The sequence below is a fragment of the Rutilus rutilus genome (genome assembly GCF_951802725.1).
Source record: "Rutilus rutilus genome assembly, chromosome: 18".
NCBI classification, from domain to species: Eukaryota; Metazoa; Chordata; class Actinopteri; order Cypriniformes; family Leuciscidae; genus Rutilus; species Rutilus rutilus.
Window position 1 is genome coordinate 20,772,863 of NC_140231.1, and position 19,508 is coordinate 20,792,370.

The 19,508-nt window shown below is 36.6% G+C and overlaps 2 protein-coding genes across 5 annotated transcripts; both read right to left on the reverse strand.

Moving 5' to 3' along the window:
• Positions 1-389: 389 nt before the first annotated feature.
• Positions 390-8,083, reverse strand: ccdc61 (coiled-coil domain containing 61). Its single transcript, XM_084387603.1, has 13 exons — positions 7,856-8,083; positions 7,066-7,236; positions 6,889-6,971; positions 5,269-5,429; positions 5,037-5,189; positions 3,563-3,764; positions 3,361-3,443; positions 3,042-3,265; positions 2,871-2,949; positions 2,305-2,511; positions 1,591-1,624; positions 1,417-1,483; positions 390-1,326 (listed from the first exon to the last, which is right to left on the reverse strand). The coding sequence occupies exons 2-13, from the start codon at positions 7,217-7,219 to the stop codon at positions 1,232-1,234; spliced, it is 1,542 nt and encodes a 513-aa protein (XP_084243729.1). The 5' UTR covers positions 7,220-7,236; positions 7,856-8,083; the 3' UTR covers positions 390-1,231.
• A 687-nt stretch (positions 8,084-8,770) lies between these two features.
• lifrb (LIF receptor subunit alpha b) lies at positions 8,771-19,130 on the reverse strand. 4 transcript variants are annotated; one of them, XM_084386288.1, is made up of 18 exons: positions 18,982-19,130; positions 16,020-16,116; positions 15,715-15,890; positions 15,480-15,630; positions 15,115-15,369; positions 13,465-13,591; positions 13,235-13,359; positions 12,990-13,135; positions 12,723-12,876; positions 12,321-12,382; positions 12,007-12,217; positions 11,722-11,916; positions 11,054-11,152; positions 10,658-10,825; positions 10,457-10,570; positions 10,259-10,352; positions 10,080-10,143; positions 8,771-9,464 (listed from the first exon to the last, which is right to left on the reverse strand). In XM_084386288.1, the coding sequence occupies exons 2-18, from the start codon at positions 16,078-16,080 to the stop codon at positions 9,066-9,068; spliced, it is 2,601 nt and encodes an 866-aa protein (XP_084242414.1). In that variant the 5' UTR covers positions 16,081-16,116; positions 18,982-19,130; the 3' UTR covers positions 8,771-9,065. The 4 variants fall into 4 exon arrangements, with proteins under 4 accessions (XP_084242414.1, XP_084242413.1, XP_084242415.1 ...); XM_084386287.1 differs by having other exon boundaries at positions 16,020-16,119; positions 18,982-19,124; XM_084386289.1 differs by having other exon boundaries at positions 16,020-16,119; positions 18,987-19,123.
• Positions 19,131-19,508: the final 378 nt, after the last annotated feature.

Sequence of the window (19,508 nt, forward strand, 5' to 3'; positions counted from 1 at the left end):
ACATTTTAATAGTATGTTTTTAAAGAAGACACGTTTGCAGTAGAATAAAGTACTTAAAGGGACAGTTCACTCAAATCAACTTTTTTTTTTTTTGGATGTTTGAGTATGTCAAGCCTCAAAAGGGACGCAAAACTCATCAGTTGTCCAGTGTTCTGGAGTCAACTGTGTGAAGAACAGACCGAAATGCAAGTCGTTATTCAATGACGATCTTGACATACTGTTCACTCAAGTTCTACTTTCTGCATTTATGAGAATGCAAGTTTGATTCCTGAACTAACTCATTTGAGTCAGACTGAAGCACAATGCCCCTAAATACTTAGTTTAGCTGTGCCTATATTCATGACAGCTTTTATACCTGCTTAAATTGACTGTACATCATAGCAGATGTTAATCTGTAAAGTAGACAACCATGCCATTTTATTATATCAAGAAAGATTTAAAAATTCTGGCCTCATGATCACATCTAAAGACAAATTTAATGTTTTTGTTATTCTACATACAAGATTTTGATGGAATCACATTAAAAATATGACTTTGGGAGAAATGGCAAAAATGCCCACAATTGATGCAAACATGTTAGAGGCCAAAAGACAAAATATCTGCTGCATGTACATCTTTACATTTATGCATTTGGCAGATGCTTATCTAAAGCAACGTACCTCAAGACACATTTTATCACTATATGCGTTTCCTGGGAATCAAACCTATAACCTTGGTGTTGTTAGCGCCATGCCATGCATTAGTTATGGGAACAATAACTTAATAAATGTATATGTAATATAAATAAAATAGATATCGCATTCTGTTGTGTAGTGCTCTAATTTGTAAGATATAATTCCAGAGTGTCTCTCAAGAATAGACAAACTGCAAAATCATTTTATATATAAAAAGCTTTGTTTGTCAGAATCTCACAAAAACAAAATGTGAAAGTATCTAAAACAGACATAAAAACATAAACACTAATCATATAAAAAACACTAATTCATAAAATGTACACAGGAATGTGTTTTAAAAAACAGTATATCCTGAGGTCATACTTTTGGACAAGTCTGATATGGCAACAGTCTAAAGAACCCCCTTGACAAAGCCAGTATAACTGCATTTTGAGTCAAGCCCAAAAGCTACATCAGGGATTAAAAAAACAGTGTTTCAAATAAATGATTGTCCAAGGTTTTCAGTATCAGTCTTTGTGCAAAATGCCTAGATTGACATGTGAATCCACTGGGATTAGTTAGTGTCCTGTGTCAAGGTCCCGCATGTAGTCCTGCAGGGCTTGGAGTCGAGCGTCAATCTCTGACAAGTCAGCACCCGTGTCAATAGAAGTGTCTGAGTAGGAGAAATATAAATGGCTTACATGTATATACTATTGGCTATAGATGCATATACATGAATAAGAAAGGGGAAATTATGTAGTACCTGCCACTCTCATCCTTTGTGCAGGGGTGCTACACATTGGTTTTTTGTTTATGTGTCTTCCTCTGGACTAGATGGAGCAATAAAAAAATAAAAAAAATAAAAAAACAGCAATTAGAATTATTTGAGGCCTAATCTTTACAAAATCTTACACAATCATTTCACATTGTTACTCACCACTGCTGGACCATTATACCCTACTTTCCTTCCTCTGCAAAAAAAAAAAAGAAAGAAAGAAATTAATAGCAATAATATCAGACATTATACATTCATCATGATCATACATTGTTTTTTTTTTAAAGGAAACTTTTGCTTTATTTGATTAAAAATACATAAAAACAGTAATATTGTGAAATATTATTACATTTTAAATTGTTATTTTATTTATTCAGCAGCCTCATTCCTCCAGTCTTCAGTGTCACATGATCTTCAGAAATCAGCCTAATATTCCGTTTTGCTGCTCAAGAAACATTTCTCTTTTTTTTATCAGTTGAAAACAGTAGTGCTGCTTAATATTTTGGTAGAAACTGTGATTTTGCAGGATTCTGAGTAGAAAACAGCATTTATTAGAAATAAAAAAAAAATTGTGACAATGTACAAGCTTTTACTGTCACTTTTAATCAATTTAATGCATCCTTGCTGAATATTTGATTTTTTTTCCACAAAAAAAGACCATTACTTAGTCTTAAAATGTACAGTATATTCTAAGGTTCAGAGAGAGTGTAGAACATTGTCACTTAAAATTATATTTTGAAGATAATATACAAGAAATCTTGACTAATATTATAGGCCAACTGGAAAAGTGTAAGCCTCTCTGCACCTTGTTTGAACTAATCGCTGACGTCACATTTAACCTGGCCAGCATGCAACGTGCTTTGTTTATTGACTTGCCTGCTATTTAGAGGCTTAGCAAGCTCTTCAAACTCAGCTACTGATCCTTCAGAGGAACACCGACTCCTCCTGCTCTCCACAGACACACTCCTTCCCCTGCCAGCACTTCCTGCTCGCATCAGCTGAGGAACGGGTTCTCTGGAGCGTGAACGCCCTCTTTCCATCAGAGACGGTGAAGCCAACATGTCCCTTCTAATCTTCCTCTGACTGTAGGAAACAAAATCTCCTCATGTATATCTTTAAAGGTAGGTAACGGGTTCAGTTGCTTACAAAAAAATTCAATCAGATAACTTTCATTCTCTTATCAGTCCGATCTGATTCTGATGAAATTCTACAGACTTTTTTTCTTGCGTTGATGTGCCAGATTCATGACTGAGGATCAACAATTTGAGAAAATGGATTCATGCAAGGGACAAAAAGTGGTTATGGTTCACACCTTTTAAAGTAAACCATATTCCTGCTCACAGACAGGGCAATGCTTGTAGGGAAAAAGACGACAAATAAAACAACACAAAACAGCAGAAAGATAGTAAAAACTTTAAAATGAAAAGGTGAAAGGGTCTTACTTCTTCAGATCTGACTCTTTTTGCCGGCGTTGTCGGTCCTGGATGTAGGCTGTAGGGTCAAACCGAGACCCCCGCGACCCTGTCATGAAAAAAACAAGACTTAATAAGGGCCTCTACATTGGTTTCTAGACTTTGACCGTAAGGATATTGTGTCCATCTTCACACATTTACCTGTTGGAGATGGTGAGGGTCTTGTGATACAATTCCGAGCCCCTGAAGAGTCTGCCCTCCTAACCCTCTCCTCTGACCTCCGACCCCTGTCCTCCATCCTCTCCCTCGACCCTGAGCGTGCTCTTAACCCCACACGGGTCAAACTGCGCTCTCTGGATAAAGACCGATGAATCTCCCCATCACACCTGAGCCCACTTCGACCAGACATGACTGGAGTCGCCCGACTGTCAAAATAGGAAGAATGAGACGATTAACTTGTGCCCCAAAAAATAAAATATATGCAACAAAAAGGGCACAGATGGCAACTGGTTAAGCTTACCCACGTCGTAACAAGGCCAACTCAGTTGTCAAACTTTTAACACGTATCCGAAGAGACCGTTCGGAAGCCCTGAGTTCCTCCAACTACCAACGAGAATGAATTAGAATATACAAGTGGATGCTAATGACTTTGCATGAGTGTTTCATATAGTCAGCTTGTCTATCTCATTAGCATACAACAACAATAATCTCATTAGACACACCTGTTCCAGTAGGAGGCGTTGTTCCTGACTCCTCTTGCTTGCAGACCGTTGACTTTTTGCCCTTTCCTTCAGCAGCTGTTCCTCCAGACTGTGCACCGCCTCTCTGAACCCACGGGCCCCGGGAGTAGAGCCGGCCCCTGCCATCTGTAGACGATCCAAAGCCTTGGCCAAGGCCTCCTTTTCGTCTCTCACCAAAGCCAACCTGATAAAACATAAACAACGTAAAACGTGAGAGAAAAAGAATTGTAAGCACAACATTCAGTTTTTACACTTTTACACGTGGGTAAAATGTTGAAATACTTATTTTTTTGGTTGTTTAACTTAGTTTAACTGAAACATATAGGCCTGGTTTCACAGACAGGGCTTAGATTAAGCCAGGATTAGGTCATAGTTCAATTAGGCGTTTAAGTAATTTTTATAAACATGCCTTAGAAAAAGGCATTACTGGTGTGCATCTTAAGACAAAACAAATGCACTGACATGTTTTAAGATCAGTCAGTGCAAGTTTCTTTCAGTTGAAATAGCTCAGATTTACATTTTAGTCTAGGACTAGACTTAAGCCTTGTCTGTGAAACCAGGGGATAAAATGCTAAATTATGCAGATTTTTTATTGTTTTTGTTTTCCCAGTATTTTACTGAACTGAAAGTTTTAAAATGTAGTTTAAAATGTATTTATTTATTTTTTTGATATTTTGTGACAATCATTTAAAAGCAAAAAAAACATAACTTCTGTAATCATCTACTCAATCTCATGTTAATTCAAACATGTATGCTTTTATTTCTTCTGTGGAAAACAGAAAATTTACTTGTTTTAGTCCATATAATTGAAATCAAAGGTAACCAAAATGGTTTGGTTACCAATATTCTTTAAAATATTTTTGACAGCTTTGAAAAGCCATGAGGGTGATTAAATGATGACAATTTTAATTTTTGGGTGAAATACATAGTTCAGGCATGAAACTCTTAACTGAACGTTGATTGGATCTTCCAACGGCGTGGCACCAGCCAATCATAAGTACTTACAAAACCATATATATCGTACCCTAGCCTGCAATCTCTGCACGATTATGAAAGCTTCGGTTATCCTTCCTCCTCCCCAGCACCACCTGTAGAGATCTGCTATGGAGGTTCTACCATTTTTTTTTGCAGCCTTTACTTTGTTTGTTTTTAACTAAGCTGAACAAAGTATTGTATTTTCTCAGCGGCAGCAGCGTAGCAGATCTCGTCCGCCAAAATCAAGCCTATGTATATTTCATGCCCCATGCCAATAAATGCTGGTTGAAATGTATCCACTCCGAGAGTTGTCATGACTGAACTGCCACTTTGAGGTCTTTAACTAAAAGATTTACACACTACAACAGTGTACAGGAATGTTATCTTATATTGTGCTGACTTTGTCCTGTGCACCTGCCCACAACTACCCAGGTGCGCAAGGGTTTTTTTTATTTACATAATGCATAAATAAATAACTGACTCTGCACGGAGCCTGCGTGTTTCTTGGTCTGATACTTTGTGGTCTCCTCTCAGTCCCAGTGTTTTCAGCTCGGCCCTCAGAGCTCTTATCTCTTTCTGAAGCTCTGCAGGATCCGGTTTGCCAAGATATGGAAGTGGAAGAGGATAGTGTATCCTAAACAAAAAGAAATAAATTGAAAACGGCTCTGTTTTAAAAGTGATCAAAGTAGACTGAGTAATTAAACTCCACAGACCTGTCAAACTCCACAGTGTAGATGAGGATGAGGTATCGTTTTGCACTGAGAGCAGGAGACTGCGGCTGAGCACGAGGTCGGCCAACTACACCTGCCTTTCTGTTCCGCAAAAGCTCAAGGTCGGAATAGGTCAAGAGGTCAAGGGTCACTGATTCACTGGACTGCAAAAGATCATTAAAGCAAATTAGATTTATTTTTGTTTAGTAATTTCATAGCCATTGTTTTCTGTTGCAAATAATTCAATAAGTGCATAGTAGGGTGGCACATTAATTGAAATCTAACCGAAACTGTGGCATGATGCGATATCAAATCGCAAAGGCTGTGATTTAATTACATAAATATTTGTGCAGCATGTTTCACGCGACCAGCTCATGAACGGGTGTTTTTTTTTTTTTCACAAAGCCATCTCTACATCTGGTCTACTTTTGAGTGGCTTATAACACATTTGGGAACAGAATATACACCGTCCATCTTCCCAAACTTGTCAAGTCAAGTCAAGTCAAGTATATTTGTATAGCGCTTTTCACAATACAGATCGCATCAAAGCAGCTTCACAGTATTGTAATGAGAACCAAATGTTTGCGTACTGCATTTTTTATTTATTTTTAAATAAAAGCTTAAGGGGCAACACAGAATGGTTTCCATTCCATTGCGCTACTTTTCATTTTATTTTCCGATGTAAACACGCACTAGACCAGGGATAGGCAACTCCAGTCCTGGAGGGCCACTGTCCTGCAGAGTTTAGCTTCAGCCCTGATAAAAACTCACCTGCCTGTATCTATCAAGTAATCCTGAAAACACTGATTGCCTTGTTCAGGTGTGTTTAATTAGGGTTGGAGCTAAACTCTGCAGGACAGTGGCCCTCCAGGACCGGAGTTGCCTATCCCTGCACTAGACGGACGTGTCCAGCGTTTTGCAGTGCATCATGCATGACGCAGCGTTCCAAAAACATGGCGCTCAAAGTTAAACTTCAACTTAAAAGTTCAACTTTGAAAAACGCATCTCCAGACCTTGCGGCTGTTTTTCCCTTCGGTCCACTGACATGCGTCTCGTGTTTTTAACCAAAACGTGTTCTGTGTAAATGGAAGAAGATGAAGAAAATCAAGACAGTTGAGCTGTAAAATGAAATTATAATATTATCTTTTTGCTTTAGAGTGAAATATTACATTAGTAATGTTTTGTATTTTGTTTAGTATTTTTATTTAGTAATACTACTACTACTAAATAGTAATAACTATTTTAGGTACTTTATGGTTATCCGGACCACATGTGATGACCTACCCCAACCCCGCCCCTAAACCTACCCGTCACTGGGGTTCCGACCAACCAAGAGCGGTTGTGGTCACGTGTGGTCCGGATAACCGTATATTACCCTATTTTATTCATATTGATATATAATCAAAAAAAATTGGGCCAGATCGTGCAGCCCTACAAACAAGCACAGCACACAGAAGCTAAAATAAAACATTTTAAAGATTTAATTTTTTTTTTTAGGAGAGGGGAGAGGGGGGTGCCCAAATTGTGCAGCCCTAGTGCATTTAATTACTGTGATGACAAGCATTAAGAATTAAGACAGCATTACAGTAAATATGATTTTAAATATGTTTTTTATGAACCCACCTTGTTGACGGCAGACTCAAGCATGCTACAGAATACTGGAAACTGTTTAAAATTCCCAGTTTTCCGGGTCAGATCCTCAATATCTAAAAATAGAGAGAGAAAAAAAATGAATAATGCTATAAAACCAAAATTTCAAGCAACCAAACAGCGAATGTCAGTTTTAAAAGCTTAACTTACAGGCAGGATCGAACTCTCCTCTCCACTGGTCCGCTGTAACAACATCTGAAATCTCTACGATTAGTAACCGCTCTGTCAACTCGACTTTGACAGCAAATTCAGCCCCCCGAAATTTCATTTCGTCCTGCACAACTGTGCCACTGCCAACCTCCATTGCGTGCCACTGACAGCCTAGAGGAATTGGTCATTGCAGTTCATAATAATGCTCTGATCAGAATTACTTGATTACAGTTACAGATAGATATATAGATAGATAGTCTTATTATACGAAAACATTCATTATAACCATGCAGTTTTCATTAAGGTTGTCAGTATTCTTCATATTAGTGCTGTTAATGTTAAATACACACCGACCTGTCCACTACAAATGTCAACTTCATCACTGCCATGACAGGCAGGATTTAGGTCATGAAACATTTCAATGAATGACACCCTCATATCTTTACACTTCACTGAATTTCTTTGTATCTTAGATAAATAGAGGTTGTAATCTCATTTATTCATGAATTAATTTGCAACATAAGTTGCAAACTAATAAACAACTCAGCATGTCAGTTGAAAATGACGGAGGACTTGCTAACCCTAAAGATTTGCCACAAGACTAACAACGTAGGGCTAGTCGCACAATAATAACACTATAAAATCAATCGCAGGAATAACAAAGACATCATACGTCATGGTTTGGAGGCTACAGAAGAACATGCGACTACAGAGGATGATAAATGTGCATAAGTTCATGTTACGATAGATGCATCTTAGTCCACACACAACTAGCACATTAGCAACATACCCGTTATTGGTGGAAATGCTTTGAGCAGGGACGAGCTATACGATTAAAAACCTACATTTATAACGTCGATGAAATGAATGGAAAAAACTGAAAGCAGATTATTATATTTTCTATGCTAATTTAGCTAGCGCATTTTCAGAAAACAGGTCGTTGACTCGTTAGTGAGCTGAGAGCTCGAACAACTGAAAACAGCGGCTCAATGACCGGGAATTTAAAACTCCCGCCCACAACTGTTTACATTGGTCAACTTGTATAAAAGTTGATATTCTATTGGGTGTTCTGCTTGTCAATCAAAAAGGAAACGTTTCATTTAGGCAACGCCTTCGGATAACTCTTAACGCCCGTGAAATAAATTTCATAAGCATAGCTTATAAAACATTAAAAACTGTCAAACATTTAAAAAAATTAAAAGAAATAATAAATAACATTGACAGTCTGTTCTTTTTTGTGGAGCTTTGGGATTTGTCCTTTTGTTCAGTCTTTTTGGAGTAAAAATGTTTTATCTGCCTTTTCTTTATCTTGTGGACATATTATTTTTGGTTTTTACATTAATGACAAAAATAAGGACAACACAAGTTTCTGCAGTCATAAATATAAATACACAAAATGTAAACCACAGTTTTGCTATTGTTCTTCTTCCTAATTCTTTATTACTTTTCCCCAATACTTATTTTTTTAATTCTTTAACATCTTTTTTTTTTTCATCTACACTATATAATGTTGTTATTATTATCATCATCAATTTGTGTAAAGTTGCATTACTTTCATTTATGGGTTATTTTGATGGAAAAACTGTCAAAATTTGTCATGCCAATAAAAGCAAACTCAAATTTAAATTGATAGTCTTCAGTCCACAAGAGGGAACTATTACTCTATTGGAGCATAACTCTAGCAACATCAAGGACACAGGTTCAATTCTTTGGGTCACACATATACTTTAAAAGAGTGTGTAATGTAGATAAGTACAGTAAACAAATACTAGAGTGAAATACAATGCAAATTTCCAGGCAGTTCTAAAGGTCACAGCTTATTTCATCACATACTTAAAAGAAATGCATTTCACTACTAGTTTTACAAGAGACAGTGTTGAGAAAACAACATATACATGTATATGTACAATATATATATCAATTCACAGGCATTTACTTAGGATATACATAATTCAGATATACATGGTGTGCATTATAGCAAAACACTGAGGTCTATCAAGCTATACATTTGTAGGCAGTGTTGATTGGGGCTTGTAGCCTGAGGAGTCTTTAACAACAAAAGTTTTCTGAACGCAGTTAGGAGCTGGGACATAACTATCCTCCATTTCCAGAGTAAGCTCAGATATCTGGGCAACATCGACTGGTTCTAGAAAGGACATATTATAGGAAGGGTTTTCAACATCTGAGGTAAGTTTCTCAGCACAGGGCCATAGAGGAGGATAGAGAACTGGAGATTTATACAAATTCTGGTAGGAATGTTGTGCAGGAAACACTGTGGAGTTGGAGCGGATGAGGTCAAGGCCATGCAGACTTTCTGCTGTCGCAGCACGCTCTGAATTGTGGACTTCTTGGATCTCACACTTCATATACCCCTCAGTCATCTGGGTACAGTAAAAGCCCTGCAAATATAGCAAACATTTGTTAAAAGTCTAAGGCCAACGATTTTTAACTGGTGTGCCACAGATAAGGATCAAGTGTATCAAGGATCAAGGAAACACAGTAGCGAAACTGCTTTTCATATAAAAGTAAACAAAAATGACATTCCAATTTTTTATTATTATTTAGCCTATTTATTAAGCCAATAATGTACCACAAAAAAAGTGTTTATATTGCAAGTGAGCCCATATTGAATGTTGTCTGGGTCATCATTTTGTTTGACCTTGCATAGTTTTTGATCATAAGGTCAAGGTCATGTCATGCAACCTGTTCATGTTGGAATCTGCCTAATTTGCCTTAATTTGCACACAACCTTTGATGTCAACAACAACAAGACGTTAAGCATATTTATTTTGCTGTGATGACTATGCACAAGTATATCGTTTGTTGCAGTTTATTATAGGATTTTATTGGGATACAAAGTGTATATCCACTTGTCCCAGACACGATGAGAACACACCTGCAACCCATTTTTGGCTTGTGACCCACATAATGCTACATGCAGATCATAATAATAATTAAGGGGGGAAAAAATCTGTCAGGAAAATTATAAATTATAATCAGCAGTGATGGCTCACCTTTGAATTCCATTTCCCTGCAAGTTTTGGTTCAGGAATATCTGGATACAATAATTGCTTTAACCTGAAGGATTTTTAAGAGTGACATTTTAAATTGCAGCTGAAAAATAAAAAAATCTATAGAAAATACTGGGTTTTTGAAAAACATGTGTGACGTAATGCTGGAGAATCTTCCATACCATTTTCTCTTCCTGTAGCAAAGGACTGTGATGATACTGAAGACGAGAGCAGTTGCACTGCATCCCAAAACAGTGGCCACAATCATCCCCTCAACTATGAAGAATTTGTCACATTGCACACAATGCTTACTAAACATAATAAAATAGTTCAATCATCAATGCTTTCGATTGTATAAAATTAAATGTCTTTAGCCATACTGTTGTCTTCGATGTCCATTGTGATTGTAGCGTTATCACCTGCTCCTCCAGATGTTAAGGCACTAACATAGAAGATGTAGGGCCCTGGATCTAAGGTTAAATTAATTTTAGTCCCTAAAATGGGAAAACAAAGTATGTTCATTTGTTATGTACAATCGGGACGGGGGGGCAAAGTGAATGCTTATTAGGGAGTGAACCCACCCTCTGTCCGTGTGATAATAGGTGTTTTGGAATGAAAACGTTGAAACGTTATGACCATGTAGCCCGTTATGAAGCCGTTTTGCTGTTGTAAGGGCACTTCGTCCCAGGAAAGTTCAAGGTTTCTGCCATTCTTTTTACCGCTCAAATTCTGAACTTTCCCCGATGGTCCTGAGAACAGATATCAGAAAAGACAATAAGAGAGTTATATTATAATGTGAGGTAAACATGAAACAAATGTCAGCAAACCTTCAATTAACATTTAGGTCGCAATTTCCTACATCTTGAAACAACACTCTTATTTATTATCTATGGTACCTTGAAGAAAAAAAACCTTTTGGAACCTTAATTTTTAAGAGCAATCAATCCATCACAAGTTATGAAATACAGAAAGCTTACCTTGCTCTATAGCATATCCCTCACTCCTCTGTAGAAGCATTGGTTTATCATCAATGCAGGCATAGACCGAGACAGTATATTTCACTCCAGGCTCAAAACCTGCGGAAGATATAATCAAGTCAAGTCAAGTCAAGTCAAGTCAAGTATATTTGTATAGCGCTTTTCACAATACAGATTGTATCAAAGCAGCTTCACAGTATTAAATTAAAATAATACAACAAGGTTTGTTTCTAGTGGAATTTATTGATTGATAAAATCAAATTAAATATCCCCAAAATATCCCCAACTGAGCAAGCCAAAGGCAACAGTGGCAAGGAACCGAAAAACTCCATCAAGTGACCTAATGGTGTCCTAAAACTCCATCAGGTGACCCAATGGAGAAAAAAAACCTTGGGAGAACCCAGGCTCAGTCGGGGGCCAGTTCTCCTCTGGCGTTTATTAACTAGAGGCCGGATTGTAGTTTGAACTGTAAGATTGAAATAAGATAATCACTTAAATAATTTGTTCACCAACACCAACAAATCTAATTTTAGCTGTTTTTCTGAACATAGCCACAGGTTACAGCTCTTTATCATTGATGAACAATTACAAATGTGCACAAATTCTGTATCAAAACATCAACAGATCAGGAGTGAGACAAATGACTCCTCTTTATGTTCCCAACTGACCATTCTGTTGTTTCCAGGTGCAACGGGCGGCATGGTCACATTCTGAGATCTTCTGCCATTCTACATTACATGGTGTCTCATTGTAGGTTGGAAACCATTCAACAACATAGCCACAAGTGGAATTAAAGTATCTGTCCCAAGCCATTTCAAAGCCACCATTACGATTATTGATTAGGCTTATATCGACTTCATTGTCTGTGAAGAGTATCATAAAAACGTCATTAATTTAAACACAGCCTTTTCAACCCATTTAAAAAGCCTTTTGAATATACTTTGAATGCTCACCAGGATAACCGGGGACGATGATCGTAGAAGGAGGAGAAAGACCGGCCGAGTTTTTTGCTGAGACTGTGATTTTTTGATCACTGCTTTCATTCCCAGGGGTGATTTTGTAGCACAGGTCCGTTTTTGGTGTTACGTCAATGATTTCTCTCCTCTTGTCTCTGGTAAGGTTATATTGCGTAATTATCCCATGACTTTGTTGTTGAGTTAGAGGCTTTAAAACATGAAAAAGATCATTTTTATTTGTTTGATTGTAGCCACAAAATGCAGAGCTAAAGCTAAAGACAACAGAGCCAAATCCTATAAACTGCACTTACCTTCCACAGAACATATGCATTTTGTTCAAAATGCTTAATCCAAACATCTACTGCTTCTGGAACTGAAGAGAGATTATTAGTGTGATTCCCTAAATTTGATTGGCCGAGCGGCAGTCATTGACTCATCAACTCACCCGACTAGTTCAAAAACACTAATTCATCCAGAAATTTAACTGCGTGTTGCTCAGGCTGTGGCTTCGTAAAGAACTATTTACGTTGGCGGGAAAAAAAAATGACTAAGTAAAATGTAAGTTGTGTCCACACTGTAAGTTACTCAGTATGAACTTCTAGCATATTGAAGTGTTGTATAAAAGCAATATCACTCACAAAATTATAAAAACAAAATCATCTATATAAATGAATGACTATATTTTCTAATAGGTTAATTTTCTGTATACTTACTGTCCTCTTTAGTGGAGAACTCAGTCATTTTGCTCCAGTCACCCCATTTGTAGAAGTGTTCATCAGACCCACATCTCACTTGAACTGTGTAAGTAGCAAAGGGCTGCAGATCGACAAGGACAACTGATGAAAGTCCCAGTCCATTGAAGGTTTTCTGAAAATATGTAGACATTTGTGAGAATGCAAGGCCTTGCAAGTTTAACAGCAGAGAGCTAAAACAGTACAGTTATCAATTTTTAATGCAAGATAATAACTGATGACACCAACATTGTAACTGCTTCCGTTGAGCATTGACAAAGTCACTTGACAAATCATCGGAAATAAAGTATATTTTTCCACGTTCCAACGCCACTGAAGAGTGACATTTCTTGCATAAGCAGCATGGGATACTTGACTGGGTGCTCTCAACCATACTGTGCAAGAAGAAACAGAAGATTCAATTCACAAATAAACACTGTGGCATGCAGTATTTGAAGAGATTCATTAATTTTCAAATAAATAATCTGTTTTACCCCGATGTGTGGGGTCAGCTGTATCCGTGAGAGTCTTCACACCAAGGGGATTTTTGGCAATCAGAGTCCAGTTTGTCACCTGCTTTGGCACCGCAGGCAGGACACATTTATCGAAATCACAAACTCTGACAAATACAAAACACTTAGAATCAGTGAAGACTCAGTATGAATCGTACGATAAGAGTAACCATGATTTGCACTGTACATTAAGTTGGATTATATATTGTTACCTTCCATTAAGTGTGTAGATTGTCTTTTTATTACCGCTCAGGAAGGTTTTTCGACCAAGATTCCAGTGACATTCTACAGAGCTGAGATCCCGTGTCATACATTCAAGATTCTGGTCATCTGGAGGATCTACAGCAGCCAGTGAAACGAAACATTTAAGACCAGGACTCAACTTAAAAGCCAATTAACAAACTTGGTATACACTATACATTTCAAAAGTTTGGGGCCAGTAATTTTTGTTTATTTTTTAAAGAAATTAAGACTTTAATTTAGCAACATACTTTTACTCAATTAAATTGTAATAAATGCTGTTCTTTTGCCATCACTACTGAATGAATAAATTACATTTTAAAATATATTAACCTAGAAAAGTTATTTTAAATCGTAATAATATTTCTCAATATTACTGTTTTTATTGTATTTTCTGATCAAATATATTGTAGCCTTGGTGATCATAAGATACCTTTGAATTATATGAGTGTTAGTTTATGTTTACTGTAACTAATGAGCTGGTCTAAGCAATATATAATGACATAACTGTGTTCATAATGTTATGAATGCAAGTTTTACAGCAGGGGGGTAATACTTTTTCAATCTTCCAAAAAACACTTTTTTCACTTATTTAAAGGGATACTCCAATTTTTTGGGAAATAGGCTCATTTTACAACTCCCCCAGAGTTAAACAGTTGAGTTTTACCGTTTTCGAATCCATTCAGCCGGACTCCGGGTCTGGCGGTACCACTTTTAGCATAGCTTAGCATAGATCATTGAATCGGACAAGACCATTAGCATCTCTCTCAAAAAAATGACCAAAGAGTTTCGATATTTTTCCTATTTAAAACTTGACTCTTCTGTAGTTACATCGTGTACTAAGACCGACGGAAAATGAAAAGTTGCGATTTTCTAGGCTGATATGGGTAGGAACTATACTCTCAAACTTTGCTGCCATACCATGAGTGCAGCAGGCGTAATGATATGACGCAGTGCCTGAAAATAGGTCTAATAGGTTAGACAAACTTAGTCCCAGTCACGTTGGAAGCTACCGAGCTGGGGGCTATTTTCAGGCGCTGCGTCATATCATTACGCCTGCTGGACTCATGGTACGGCAGCAAAGTTTATTGATTATTACGCAGGAATGAGAGTATAGTTCCTAGCCATATCAGCCTAGAAAATCGCAACTTTTCATTTTCCGTCGGTCTTAGTACACGATGTAACTACAGAAGAGTCAAGTTTTAAATAGGAAAAATATTGAAACTCTTTGGTCATTTTTTTGAGAGAGATGCTAATGGTCTTGTCCGATTCAATGATCTATGCTAAGCTATGCTAAAAGTGGTACCGCCAGACCCGGAGTTCGGCTGAATGGATTCGAAAACGGTAAAACTCAACTGTTTAACTCTGGGGGAGTTGTAAAATGAGCCTATTTCCAAAAAAAGTGGAGTATCCCTTTAATGTGAATATGGTGGGAATATCCCACATGTGGCCAGATTGTGGCCATAATCCCATATGTGGGCAAAAATATGCAAAGAAGCTCTGACTAATCCTCACCTAATGGAAAACAAAGTCTAGCTGCCTAACTCTCTTTAAAACAATTAAAAAATGATGGGTAGCATTTCAATTAAACAATTCATATTGAGTAGGATGTTTACACTTACAGCCAATAAATACTGAAGAGCCTGCATATCCGCCTCTTTCATCAAAACAAATTGTCTCATAAGTATTTTCCGAAGGGGTGAGAAAGTGAACTGGTTTTGTGATGTACGTCCTGTTGCTGATGCAGATTTCAAATTTAGAATTGTAACTGGGCAATGTTGCATTCTTGAAGATGCAACAAAATGTGATGTTACTCCCAGCCATGAAAACATGTTCACGAGGATAGACAATAAACTTTGAGGCAATAAGATCTTGTCCTGTTATTTTAAAGGCAAAACAGTTCAGTTAAATTCAGTGTGTTGTTCAGTTGTTATTCTCTTTTGCATAATATGTGCATACAGAATGAGAACAACCTGTGGCTACAAACCTTTGTACGTGTATAATGGTGTCCATTCACCAGTGTGATCCTGATCTCGACGCCTAAGTCTGACCGAATGGGAAGTGCACTGCAACGGTATAGGTGAGGTCCATTTCCAGTGATGATGGGTTGTATTGTCTGGCGTCACATGTACGGTTTCCTAAAACAGTTATTTCTCATTGAGAAAATAGCCTTAGACATATCTTCCAATGCTCCAGCAAAGAATCTCAAAAGATCAACTTACATTGTGAACAAGATGCATCTGTTCAGTATAAAAAACCTGCACCTCATAGCTGACTTCCCCGGATTCATTATTTTCAGCAAACTCATCTCTCCATTCAACATTCAACACCCATGAACCATCATCGGCGGTGTCTGTTTCTGCATACACGTTCACCTCATTTATAGAAAGTGTATGCCCTGTTGATACACAATTTGAACATCATTTATTTGAATTCTTCTATTAAGGGTCTCAGATAACATTTGAAATAAAAGGGTATTGTATTATTAAGAGTTTAGTGATAGTAGTTGAATGCATTTAAGACTCACCATCCTGTTCCGTTTGGCAAATCAGAGAAGAAAGCAAAGCACACAAAAGCCAGACTGACATAATAGAACTCACCAGTGTCTCCACTGGCAATCAGATCTGCTAAGGAAACAAAATGGCTCTAATCAATTAACCATGGCTGAATAACATCTTCTTAAAAGGTATAAAAAAGAAATAAACAAACTGTCTTCCCTAATGGGTTTTAAATTAAAGGACATTTACGGGAGATGGTAAAGTGGAGAGAGACAGAAAATGGAGTCATCATGACATGACTCAAACCTGCATTCCCATGAGTACGTGCAGTAGATTGTAGAGTGCAGTTCTTAAAATTAGTTTTGTTATATGGACTTTAACCCTCCAAGTCATTTGTGGGTACAAATAGTATTTTTATATAACCCACAAAATGTTTTCCTTATATGACCAGAAATGGATAAGCAATGAATAAATAATCTATTCAAACATCTAATTTATCAGGCCATTAAGAGAAGCAATACTGATTATTAGTGCATTACTACTGGAAAGCTATAGACGCTCAGTGTCTCTTATCATCAGATATTATCTGCCTGCCGCTATGAAAATTAGTAAACGGTAAACACACCACAGATGGTGCCTGAACAGGCACAGATGTAGTCTATGTCCATTACATCAAATCCTAGCATGTTTACCTTAACCATGAGTTCAACTTTTTAATATGATTGACAAATCTATGCTCAAGAGACTCCAGAAACATGTTCATTTCAAGTGCTTTAGAGTTGAAACTTAATATGAAAGCTATTCCACCGAATGGATGACATTTCTTACATGTATAAAAATGCATGAAAATGAACTCTAAAATACATTTTATTATTAAGCAAAGTGTCCCGCACATTAAGCTAACTGCAAATTTAAAATGTATAATTAAAAACATACCAAGAACACTAAAAAAATAGCATTTGTTCCATGTCCCCACTCTCTATCTTTAAACTTTACCATGAAAAATAATTATTAAAATCCATCAAAAATCTTTTTTTCTTTTTTTTTGGCATTGTTGTGAGACTTTATATCCCATTTTTCTTTTTTCTTTTTCAAAAAGTTTTTTTTTATCGAATATTTTAGAAAAAAATACACATTTTAGTCGTGTCCCCGGATTTTTACTCAGTCCTGTTACCCTAACACATCCCCCCCTCTGAAAAACAATGGGAAGGCCAAAAGCAAGTAAATTTGATGAAATTGTAACTGAGAAGGTCAATCTCAACATCCTGTCATGTTATCTAAATTATTTGTGTATTTTAAAAATATTACCTTTTGGTAAGTCAATAGAATTTGCTCAGTGTCCTCATGCTATTAGCATGTATGATATGTGGTCATAAGTCATGTATTTGATCACTTTTTGCTTATAAACTCAATCCTGTTATTATGTCCTATGAAAAATAACAGGAGTAAGTAGAGTCCTCTGTTTTGTTGATTTAATACTGTAAATATAAGTTGATATAATACTATTCACCTGAAGTTTTCAAGGTTGCAATTACTTAAATTGTAGACATTAGCATTAGTTTTACGATGTGAATGCCATACTTCCAGGGAGCCAGTCCACCACGAAGTGACTTAAATGTTTTGTCTTTCTTATATTTCATAGAAGATGGAGAGAGAACCCATACTATGCAGGTGCCAGAAACACCCACCCATGGCACCCTGCAAGGGAAGGAGCGAGAGACACCCGCAACCCTCTCTTTTCTCACATTTTGCCTTAACTTCCCTCTTTCTCTTTCTCTCTCCCTCTCTCTTCTTCTCTCTCTTTCCACCTCCTTCGCTGTGAAGTACTACTAGCACATATACATCACTCAGCACATAAATCTTATGCACACACAGTCATGTACTCTCTCTCATACACACACATGCAAATATGGACACTCATTCCTGTAACCCAATGTTCTATTTTTTTTTTTTTTTTTTTTTTTTTAAATAAAGTTAAACCACTGTTTTAATCAGCTTTGTTTGGTCCATCACTTATACAATTGTTTAAATGATAAACTTGAGGCTTTGGTCTTTAAAAATGAAAAATTGGCTTTGTTTTTTATATTAAAATACACCTTGTCTAAATATATAGTGATTTTATTTTTTTATTTTTTTGTCACAAATATAAATTATATGAACATATAACTTGTGGGGAAAACAAAGGAATTAATTGACATGCTTTTAAACATGCTTTTTAAATGGCACATGAGTTTTGGTAACAGGACTGAGAAAACATGCGTCCATCCTCTGCTTAGAAACCTTGTAAAAAATTAAATAAAGTTTGCCTGAGATTGACCAATACACATTTTGAATAGTTAACTATGTGTAGTATTAGATGTTGAAAAAAGATTTAAAAAAAATAAAGTTTAATTTTGAAGAGATAGCCTACAACAAGCAAATGTCACCCATTCGGATTAAATTAATGCACACAAAAATAAAAGATAATTTCATATGTTAAAAAAAAAAAAAAAAATTGTATAACTTTATATATTTTTGCTTTCTCATTTGGAGGATTTCAGACACCATATCTTAAAACCAAATATCTAAAAATATTTTTTGCACTCTGGTGAGAGTTGTTAAATCAGTTGACTCATGACTCGACTCGGAAGTTAGGTCAGGACCATGTGTCATTAATTATTACTAATAATTTATTTTAGGAATATTTGAAAGAGCTGAATATGGTAAAGATCCAATGGGCTGAGAATATATACATCAAACAATAAAAAAAGAACTAACGTTAATCGAATGAGTGCAGCAAAGACAAACTGCGCGTGCGCACTTCTCATCTCTTCGTCTTCACTAATAATCACGTAGGCTATATACGCCATAAAACACATTCAACTAGTTAACATGGCAAACTTATAATTAATATAATTAATAACTCATAATTATAGGAGCGTTGATTATGGTTACCGAGAACAGTAAGCCTCTTCATGAGCAGTTAAAAGAATAACGAGAATAAACACTCACCTAACCTCACTGGTAGAAGAATCAGCTTCGGTTTTCCTTATATTATTTTCATCCGAAAGCAAAATTGGAAAACTTAAAGCCGAGTTATAGAGAGCAATAAAGTTCACTCGTAGTTCACACCGGAGTAACATGAGCAGAAGTGTGAGAACATCACGTGGGAGGATCTCTCAGTATAAGAGTGCTGGAAGTTGCAAGCGTCATTTGAAGGAATCAAGAATAACAAGTTTATTAACCCTTAATGCACGTTAAAACGATTCCCTAGTTCCATCCCGAAGATTTTAGACTCTAAAATCGATATTTTCCCGCGTACAGTAGGCCTAGTTCCAATGAGAGTATCCACCAGACAAAAGATAGACTAAGTAGCCTTAATAGGGGTTAAAAGAGAATACATTCAAAGTAGAAAGAAAAAAAACGGCCAAGAGAGATACAATGACGGGCTGTTCTATGGAAAGCAGCAGAAACTTTTCTTTGGAATTCTGCACAAATGTGTATAGCCTAAAAAAAAAAAAGAAGCGTAGGCTACTGAT